The sequence below is a fragment of the Macrobrachium nipponense genome, chromosome 11 (genome assembly GCF_015104395.2).
Source record: "Macrobrachium nipponense isolate FS-2020 chromosome 11, ASM1510439v2, whole genome shotgun sequence".
In the NCBI taxonomy this organism is placed as follows: Eukaryota; Metazoa; Arthropoda; class Malacostraca; order Decapoda; family Palaemonidae; genus Macrobrachium; species Macrobrachium nipponense.
Window position 1 is genome coordinate 102,984,474 of NC_061087.1, and position 9,292 is coordinate 102,993,765.

Genomic DNA, 9,292 nt, shown 5'->3' on the forward strand with positions numbered 1-9,292 from the left:
TATTTTCTTATATAATTATCGAGCTATTTAAGACTTTCTTTAAACGAATTAACAAACTGGCTAAAATGGAAGATTTGCCAGTGATGGAGGTTAAAAGTCCGGACCATGATCAGGAGAGGGATGAAACGCTGAACAATGGTCAGGATACCGAGTCTTTGATTAATCCCTCCGAAGTAATGTTATGTAATGGAGACGATTCGGAGCCAGTCGAAAAGGAAATGGAGGCTGACAAAACTGATGAAGACAACTACAAGGGAGATGGATTTGAGCGCCTCTGCAACTTAATGTCTGAAATGAAGGAAGTACACGAGAAACTTCGTATGAAAGAGCGGACTTTGTCTCAGGAGGTGGACAATATGGCGGGTCTCGTAATGATGAAAGACGACCAGATCCAAGTCCACGTCGAAGAAATTTCCGACTTGAGAGCGGTCGTCTCTCAGAAAGACAGATGCATTGAAAATCTCAAAGAAGAGATTTTGAGGAAGGATATGAGGTATGAAGAAATAAAAAACAGACTCGTGTTCGCAGATGAAGAGATCGTCTTTACCCAGCAAGAGCTATTAAATAAAGAGCGGAAGATTGAAGTGTTGGAAATGGAAGCATTAGGAAAAGACAGGAAGATTGAGTCCTTGGAAAAGGGAATGCAAAAACTGGACAGACGAGTGGAGCAACTGACATCCAGATATGAGAAGATTGCAGAGAAGCTGCAGATTGAAGAACAAAAAGAGCCCGTTCGAGAAGAGCTTAACTTGCGGGAAGAAGATCCCTGTGACGACATTGAAACTATTAAAAAACGTATGAAAATTGTGCCGAGTGACAGCGAAGGATTTCACCTTTGGGGAGAAGGGACTGTTACTCGTACTCTGGCGGCCTTGAACGAATTAATGATGCAGGAAATGAGTGACCTCCGGAAACAAAATGGTGACTTGATATGCATTGTCAATAAGCTGGTGGCCAACCAGGACGCTCTCTTCGCCGAGAACCAGAGGATGATGAAGGAAAATCAGAGAGTCATGACTGCCCTGCATCAGGCGCAAGTCGAGCTTGAAATATGCCAACAGGATAAAGAAAGACGTCATCCTGAAGAGGAAATGCAGAAAGAAAAGAGTGACATCGCTGTTACTGTCGAGGATAAAATAGAGGATATCGGAGTAGTGAGGAATAAAACTCTGAAGGAATGCAAAGAGAATTTTCAAGCCATAGACAAAAGTTTACCAGAGCCATCAAAGAAAATCATCAAAGAATCAACACAATTAGGAATACCTTTAGCCTGTTTAGATGGTGTTGAATTAGATGACCACAATCTTGTAGGTGAAGGACATTTTGGTAGATGTCATCGTTACCATTTTGACGATATGGATAAACCTGTAATCATAAAACTCTATAAAGATAAGGGACATGTTCGCCGAAAACCAAGATTACACGAAACCTTATTGAATGAGGCGATGATGTTGAAAGAAGTGGCAGAAATTGAAGGCACACCAGGCATTCTGGCTGTGGTACCAATCGAACCCTTTGCTATCATCATGGAAGATGGGGGTAACATTGGCTTCAAAAAATGGCTGGAAAAATCAGGTAGAATGCCCAGCGAAGCACTGGAAATGGTTAAGATAATCTGTAAGATACTCAAAGAGATTCATAAAAAAAATATAGTTCACATGGATTTGTTCGTGAAGAACATAGTCATTAATGAAAAGACAAACCAACCAAGCATAGTGGACTTTGGCATTGCAGCCCACTGTGGTTAGGTTATCATAAAATGAAGAGTAAGATAACTGGCGGCAAACTTACATTTGGGTTCATTGAAAAGGACATGAGAGGTCTAAGTGACATACTAAGACATTGCGCAGAGAGCGTGCAATTCCCCTCCTCTATCAAAAAGGCGATGATGGATAGAAATATTCGTGATATGACTTTAAAACGATTCACTGAATATTTGGACATGCTTCTTGACATGCTGGACTGAACCAGTCAAGGTCCTTGCTGTTCCATCAGCTGTGGATGGGTGCTGGCATGGTCTGGGGTCAGGACATGGGTGTCCTGGCCCTGGGCGCTGTTGGTTACTGTTTGTAAGTGGCTTGACCGCTTGGAGGTGACTTTTGGGTTTGGTGTCAATCGTCTAGGGTCAGGACATGGTGGGTGTTCGGCTGGCTCGCTGGCTGGTTCTGCTTACAGGTGACTGGGTGGTGGCATCATCTAGGTCAGGACATGGTGGGTGTTCTGGCCCTGGGCGCTGCTGGTTCCTGCTTACAGGTGACTGGGTTTGGTGGCATCATCTAGGGTCAGGACATGGTGGGTGTTCTGGCCCTGGGCGCTGCTGGTTCCTGATTACAGGTGGGTGGACTGGTTGGAGGTGACTGGGTTTGGTGGCATCGTCCAGGGTCAGGACATGGTGGGTGGTATGGCCCTGGCGCGTGTTCCTGATTTACAGGTGGGTGGGACTGTTTGGAGGTACTGGGTTTTGGGTGCATCGTCCAGGTCAGGACATGGTGGGTGCATCGTCCAGGTCAGGACATGGTGGGTGGCTGGGCCCTCTGCTGGTTCTATTACTGGTGGACCTGGTTGACGGGGTGGTGGTGTCATCGGTCCAGGGTCAGACATGGTGGGTGCATCGTCCAGGGTCAGGACATGGTGGGTGTCCTGGCCCTGGGCGCTGCTGGTTCCTGATTACGGTGGGTTGGGACTGGTTTGGAGGTGATGGGGGTTTGTGGCACGTCTAGGTCGGGACATGGGGGGATTTCTCCGGGTGAGGTCAGGACTGGTGGGTGCATCGTCCAGGGTCAGAATGGTTAGGTTGTCCCGGCCCTGGGCGGTGGTTCCTGATTACAGGTGGGTGGACTGGTTGGGAGGACTGGGTTTTGGGTGGGCATCGTTCTAAGGGTCAGGCAGGTGGGTTGCATCGTCCAGGGTCAGGACATGGTGGGTGCATCGCCAGGGTCGGACATGGTGGGTGTCCCTGCCCGGGGCGCGCCCTGGTTCCTGATTACAGGTGGGTGGACTGGTTGGGGTGAATGGGGTTTTGGTGGCATCGTCCAGGGTCGGACATGGGGGGGTGCATCGGTCCAGGGTCAGGGGATTGGTGGGTGTTTCGGCCCTGGGCCTGCTGTCCTGTTAAAGCTGGGTGGACATTGGTGGAGGTGACTGGGTTTGGTGCATCGTCCAGGGTCAGGACATGGTAGGTGCTCTTCCAGGGTGGACATGGTGGTGCATCGCGGGTCAGGACATGGTGGGTGTCCTGGCCCTGGGCGCTGCTGGTTCCTGATTACAGGTGGGTGGACTGGTTGGAGGTGACTGGGTTTGGTGGCATCGTCTAGGGTCAGGACATGGTGGGTGCATCGTCCAGGGTCAGGACATGGTGGGTGCATCGTCCAGGGTCAGGACATGGTGGGTGTTCCTGGCCCTGGCTGGGCGCTGCTTGGTTCCTGGAAAATAACAGGTGGGTGGACTGGTTGGAGGTCACTGGGTTTGGTGGTATCGTCCAGGGTCAGGACCATGGTGGGTGGCATCGGGTCCAGGGTCATGACATGGTGGGTGCATCGTCCAGGGTCAGGACAATGGTGTTGCATCGGTCAGGGTCAGGACATGGATGTCGCCATCGCCTCGAGTCAGGACATGGTTGTGTCTGGCCCTGGGCGCTGCTTGGTCCTGATACAGTGGTGGACTGGTTGGAGGGTGACGGGTTTTGGTGGCTCGTCAGGTCAGGACTGGTGGGTGCATCGTCCAGGTCAGGACATGGTGGGTGCATCGTCCAGTCAGGATACTGGTGGTGGCATCGTCAGGTCAGGCATGGTGGGTGCATCGGGTCAGGACAGAGGATGGTGGGTGCATCGTCCGGGTCAGGACATGGTGGTTGCACTCGCCAGGTCAAGGACATGGTGGGTGCATCGTCCAGAGGGGTTTTCAGGACATTGTGGGTGGCCTGGGCCTGGGCGCTGCCTTGGTCCCTGGGATTTACAGTGGGTGGACTGGTTGGAGGTGCTGGTTTGGTTTGGCCATCGTCCAGGGTTCAGGACAATGGTTGGGTGGCAATCGTCCGGGTAAGGATATGGTGGGTGCGGTTCGTCAGAAAGGTCAGGACATGTGTGCCATGGTGGGGGGGGGGGTCGTCCCATTTTGGGTCGGACATGGTGGTGGGCATCGTCCAGGGTCAGGACATAGTGGGTGCCATTGTCCGAGTCAGGACATGGTGTGCATTGTCCCAGGTCAGGACATGGTGGTTGTTCCTGGCCCTGTGTGCTGCTGGTTTCCTGATTAGAAGGTGGGGTGGACTGGTTGGAGATGACTGGGTTTATGGGTGGCATCGTCTAGGTCTGGACATGTTGGGTGCATCTCTAGGGTCAGACATGGTGGGTGCATCGTCCAGGTAGGACATTGGTGTGGTGTCCTGGCCCTGGGCGCTGCTGGGTTCCTGATTACAGGTGGATGACTTGGTTGGAGGGACTGGTTTGGTGGGCATTCGTCTAGGTCAGGCATGGGTGGTTGCACTCGTCCGGGTCAGGAATGGTGGGTGCATCGTCCAGGCAGTGACATGGGGGTGCATCGTCCAGGGTCGGACATGTGGTGCATCGTCCAGGGTCGGGACATGTGGGTGCATCGTCAGGGTCAGGACATGGTGGTGCATCGTCCAGGATCAGGACATGGGGGTTGGTCAATCGTCCAGGGTTCATGGACATGGTGGGGGTGGTCCATGGCCCTGGGCGCTGCTGGTTACTGATATTAAAGGTGGGTGGACCAGGTTGGTTAGGTGACTGGGGTTTGGCGGCATCGTCCAGGGGGTCAGGACACCATGGTGGGGGTTGGCAGCGTCCATGGTCAATGACTATGGGAGGGGGCATCGTCCCAGGGTCAGGACATGGTGGGGTGCATTCGTCCAGGGGTTCAGGACATGGTGGGTGGTCATCGTCCAGGGTCCAGGACATGGTGGGTGGTCCATGGCCCTGGGCACGTGGGCGTGCTGGTTCCATGATTACAGGTGGGTTGGAACTGGTTAGGTAGATGACTTGGGTTGGTGGCATTCGTCCAGGGTCAAGGAAATGGTGGGTGCATCGTCCAGGGTCAGGACATGGTGGGGTGACCTGGCCATTGGGTCCTGCTGTGGTTCCTGGATTACAGGTGGTGGGGGGACTGGTTGGTAGGTGGGACTGGGTTTTGGGTGGCAACTCGTCTAGGGTCAGGACAGATGGTGGTGCTCGGGTCCAGGGCGAGACTGGTGGGTTGCATCGTCCAGGGTTCAAGGACATGTGGGTGGGGCTCATCCGGTCAGACATGGTGGTGGTCCTTAGGCACGGGGAGGGGGGCTGGCTATTCCTGATTCCAGGGTGGGGACGGTTAATGGAGGCAACTGGTTTTGGGTGTCCATCGGTCCCTGGGTCAGGGACATGGTGGGTTCATGGCCCTGGCGCTGCGGTTCCTGATTACCAGGTATTGGGTGGGGACTGGTTAAGGAAGGGGACGGGTTTGGTGTCCATCGTCTAGGGTTTCAGGACTGGTATGGCATCTTCCAGGGGTCAGGACATGGTGGGTGTCCTGGCCCTGGGCGCTGCTGGTTCCTGATTACAGGTGGGTGGACTGGTTAAGGAGGTGACTGGGTTTGGTGTCATCGCTGGGGCACGTAGGGTCAGGACCATGGTGGGTGGGGGCATCGGTCCTAGGGTCATCAGGACATGGTGGGTGTCATGGTTCTGGGCGCTGCTGGTTCCTGATTACAGGGTGGGGGTGGACTGGTTGGAGGTGACTGGGTTGGTGGCATCGTCTAGGGTCAGGACATGGTTGGGTCATCGTCTAGGGTCCTCGGACAGGTGGGTGTCTGGCCCTGGGGCTGCTGGTTCTGATCAGGTGGGTGGACTGGTTGGATGGGACGGGGGTTTGGTGGCATCGTCCCTATGGGTCAGGACATGGTGGGTGCATCGTCCTGGTGTCCATCAGGCATGGTGGGTTGTCCCTTGGGGCCCGGGCCTGTGGGTTTCCTGATTACAGGGGGGTGGTTGGGAGGTGGACTGGGTTTGGTGGCATCGTCCAGGGTCAGGACATGGTGGGTGTCATGGCCCTGGGCGCTGCTGGTTCCTGATTACAGGTGGGTGGACTGGTTAAGGAGGTGACTGGGTTTGGTGTCATCGTCTAGGGTCAGGACATGGTGGGTGTCATGGCCCTGGGCGCTGCTGGTTCCTGATTACAGGTGGGTGGAACTGGTTGGAGGTGACTGGGTTTGGTGCATCGTCTAGGGTCAGGACATGGTGGGTGCATCGTCCAGGGTCAGGACATGGTGGGTGTCCTGGCCCTGGGCGCTGCTGGTTCCTGATTACAGGTGGGTGGACTGGTTAAGGAGGTGACTGGGTTTGGTGTCATCGTCTAGGGTCAGGACATGGTGGGTGTCATGGCCCCCCTGGCTGCTGCTGGTTTCCTGATTACAGGTGTGGGTGGGACTGGTTAAGAAGACTGGGGTTTGGTGTCATTGTCTAGGTCAGGACATGGGTGTCTTGGTCCCTGGGCGCTGCTGGTTCCTGATTACAGGTGGGTGGACTGGTTAAGGAGGTGACTGGGTTTGGTGTCATCGTCTAGGGTCAGGACATGGTGGGTGTCCTGGCCCTGGGCGCTGCTGGTTCCTGATTACATGTGGGTGGCTGGTAAGGAGGTGACTGGGTTTGGTGTCATCGTCTAGGGTCAGGACATGGTGGGTGTCCTGGCCCTGGGCGCTGCTGGTTCCTGATTACAGGTGGGTGGACTGGTTAAGGAGGTGACTGGGTTTGGTGTCATCGGTCTAGGTTCAGGAATGTGGTGTCATGGCACTGGCGCTGCTGGTTCCTGATTACAGGTTGGAGGTGACTTGGGGTTACCTCCAGTTTAACACTTTCTGATCACCAGCTATGGTAGGGTGCTTGCACCGTCTGGGGTCAGTAGTTGGAGGGTGTCGTGGCCCTGGGCGATGCTGGTTCCTATTTACAGGTGGGTGGACAGGTTGGAGGTGACTGGGTTTTTTGGCATTGTCTAAGGTCAGGACGTGGTGGGTGTCGTGGCCATTGGCGCTGCTGGTTCTTGCTTACAGGTGGGTGGACTGGTTGGAGTTGAATGGGTTTGCTGGCATCGTCTAAGATTAGGACATGGTGGGTGTCCTGGCCCTGGGCTCTGCTGGTTCCTGTTTGTTGGTGGTTTGCCTGGTTGGCGGTGACTGGGTTTGGTGGCAATGTCTATGGTTAGGACATGATGGGTGTCCTGGCACCATGGGTTTCGCTGATTCCTGCTTACAGGTGGGTGGACTGGTTGGAAGTGACTGGGTTTGGTGGCATCGTCTAGGGTCAGGACATGGTGGGTGTCCTGGCCATGAGCGCTGCTGGTTCTTGCTTAAAGGTGGGTGGACTGGTTGGAGGTGACAGGGTTTGGTGGCATCGTCTAGGGTCAGGACATGGTGGGTGTCCTGGCCAAGGGCGCTGCTGGTTCCTGCTTACAGGTGGATGGACTTGTTGGGGTTGACTGGGTTTGGTGTCATCATCTAGGGTCAGTACATGGAGGTTGTCCTGGCCATGGACGCTGCTGGTTCCTGTTTTCTAGTGGATTGATTGGTTGGAGGTGACCGGGTTTGGTGGCATTGTCTAAGGTCAGGATATGGTGGGTGTCCTGGCCAAGGACGCTGCTGGTTCCTGCTTACAGGTGGGTGGACTAGTTGGAGTTGACTGAGTTTGGTGTCATCGTCTAGAGTCAGTACATGGTGGGTGTCCTGTCCCTGGACGCTTCTGATTCCTGTTTGCTGGTGGTTTGACTGGTTGGAGGTGACTGGGTTTGGTGTCATCATCTAGGGTCAGGACATGGTGGGTGTCCTGGCCATGGGCGTTTCTGGTTCCTGATTACATGTGGCTGGACTAGTTGGAGTTGACTGGTTTTGGTGGCATTGTTTAGGGTCAGGACATGGTGGGTGTCCTGGCCCTGTACGCTGCTGGTTTCTTTTTTCTAGTGGCTTGATTGGTTGGAGGTGACTGTGTTTGGTGGCATTGTCTAGGGTCAGTACATGGTGGGTATCCTGGCCCTGGGCGTTTCTGGTTCGTGCTTATAGGTGGGTGGACTGGTTGTAGGTGAATGGGATTGGTGTCATTGTCTAGGGTCAGTACATGGTGGGTATCCTGGCCCTGGGCGTTTCTGGTTCGTGCTTATAGGTGGGTGGACTGGTTGGAGGTGACTGGGTTTGGTGTCATTGTCTAGGGTCAGGACATAGTGGGTGTCCTGGCCAAGGGCGCTGCTGGTTCTTGCTTACAGGTGGGTGGACTGGTTGGAAGTGACTGGGTTTGGTGTCGTCGTCTAGGGTCAGTACATAGTGGGTGTCCTGGTACTTGGCATTTCTGGTTCCTGCTTACAGGTGGGTGGACTAGTTGGAGGTGACTGATTACAGTTGGATGGATTGGATGGAGGTGACTGGGTTTGGTGTCATTGTCTAGGGTCAGTACATGGTGGGTGTTCTGGCCATGTGGGTTTCTGGTTCCTGCTTACAGGTGGGTGGTCTGGTTGGAAGTGACTGGGTTTGGTGTCATCGTCCAGGGTCAGGACATGGTGGGTGTCCTGGCACTGGGCTCTGCTGGTTCTAGTTTGCTGGTGGCTTGACTGGTTGGAGGTGACTGGGTTTGGTGGCATCATCTAGGGTCAGGACATGGTGGGTGTCCTGCCCCTGGGCTCTGCTGGTTCCTGTTTGCTGGTGGCTTGACTGGTTGGAGGTGACTGGGTTTGGTGGTTTTGTCTATGGTCAGGACATGGTGGGTGTCCTGGACCTGGGCTCTGCTGGTACCTCTTTGTAGGTTGATGGACTTGTTGGAGGTGACTGGGCTTGGTGGCATCGTCTAGGGTCAGGACATGGTGGGTGTACTGGCTATGGGCGCTGCTCTTTCCTGCTTGCAGGTGGGTGGACTGGTTGCAGGTGACGGGGATTGGTGATATCGTATAGGGTCAGAACACTGTGGGTGTCCTGGCACTGGGCGCTGCTGGTTCCTGTTTGCAGGTTGCTTGACTGGTTGGAGGTGACTGGGTATGGTGGCATAGTCTAGGGTCAGGACATTTTGGGTATCCTGGTCATGTCCGCTGCTGGTTCCTGTTTCCAGGAGGCTTGACTGGTTGGAGGTGACTGGGTTTGGTGGTATCGTCTTGGGTCAGGACATTGTGGTAGCCCTGGCCCTGGGTGGGCTGGTTCATGGTTGTAGGTGGGTGGAATGGTTGGAGGTGACTGACTATTTCCTCCAGTTTAACATTTTCTGATTCATCAGCTGTGGATGGGTGCTAGCATCGTCTGGTGTCAGGACATGGTGGGTGTCCTGTC

At 54.5% G+C, this 9,292-nt stretch overlaps 3 protein-coding genes across 3 annotated transcripts; all 3 read right to left on the reverse strand.

Moving 5' to 3' along the window:
- Positions 1-2,382: 2,382 nt before the first annotated feature.
- LOC135209671 (uncharacterized) lies at positions 2,383-3,029 on the reverse strand. The gene is made up of 2 exons (XM_064242410.1): positions 2,933-3,029; positions 2,383-2,663 (listed from the first exon to the last, which is right to left on the reverse strand). The coding sequence occupies exons 1-2, from the start codon at positions 3,027-3,029 to the stop codon at positions 2,383-2,385; spliced, it is 378 nt and encodes a 125-aa protein (XP_064098480.1).
- Positions 3,030-4,460: 1,431 nt separating this feature from the next.
- On the reverse strand, positions 4,461-5,627 carry LOC135209678 (uncharacterized). The gene is made up of 2 exons (XM_064242423.1): positions 5,558-5,627; positions 4,461-5,365 (listed from the first exon to the last, which is right to left on the reverse strand). Exons 1-2 carry the CDS (start codon positions 5,625-5,627, stop codon positions 4,461-4,463), a joined length of 975 nt encoding a protein of 324 aa, XP_064098493.1.
- Positions 5,628-6,547: 920 nt separating this feature from the next.
- On the reverse strand, positions 6,548-8,619 carry LOC135209684 (uncharacterized). Its single transcript, XM_064242434.1, has 5 exons — positions 8,433-8,619; positions 7,843-8,037; positions 7,243-7,437; positions 6,859-7,035; positions 6,548-6,702 (listed from the first exon to the last, which is right to left on the reverse strand). Exons 1-5 carry the CDS (start codon positions 8,617-8,619, stop codon positions 6,548-6,550), a joined length of 909 nt encoding a protein of 302 aa, XP_064098504.1.
- Positions 8,620-9,292: the final 673 nt, after the last annotated feature.

Bases quoted from the DNA above. Each gene is read 5' to 3' on its own strand.
- LOC135209671 (XM_064242410.1), bottom strand. From the start codon at position 3,029: ATGCCACCAAAACCCCATTCACCCCAACCAGTCCACCCACCTGTAATC. The intron at 2,664-2,932 runs GCGATGCACCCA...CACCGTAATCAG, and splicing joins ACCCACCATGTCCGACCCTG to GAACCAGCAGCGCCCAGGGC.
- LOC135209684 (XM_064242434.1), bottom strand. From the start codon at position 8,619: ATGATGCCACCAAACCCAGTCACCTCCAACCAGTCAAGCCACCAGCAA. The intron at 8,038-8,432 runs GTACTGACCCTA...CCCACCTATAAG, and splicing joins ATGGCCAGAACACCCACCAT to CACGAACCAGAAACGCCCAG. The intron at 7,036-7,242 runs GTAAGCAGGAAT...CCCACCTGTAAG, and splicing joins TCCAACCAGTCCACCCACCT to CAAGAACCAGCAGCGCCAAT.
- LOC135209678 (XM_064242423.1), bottom strand. From the start codon at position 5,627: ATGGTCCTGACCCTACGTGCCCCAGCGATGACACCAAACCCAGTCACC. The intron at 5,366-5,557 runs GTAATCAGGAAC...TCCCTGACCCAG, and splicing joins CTTAACCAGTCCACCCACCT to GGACCGATGGACACCCAAAA.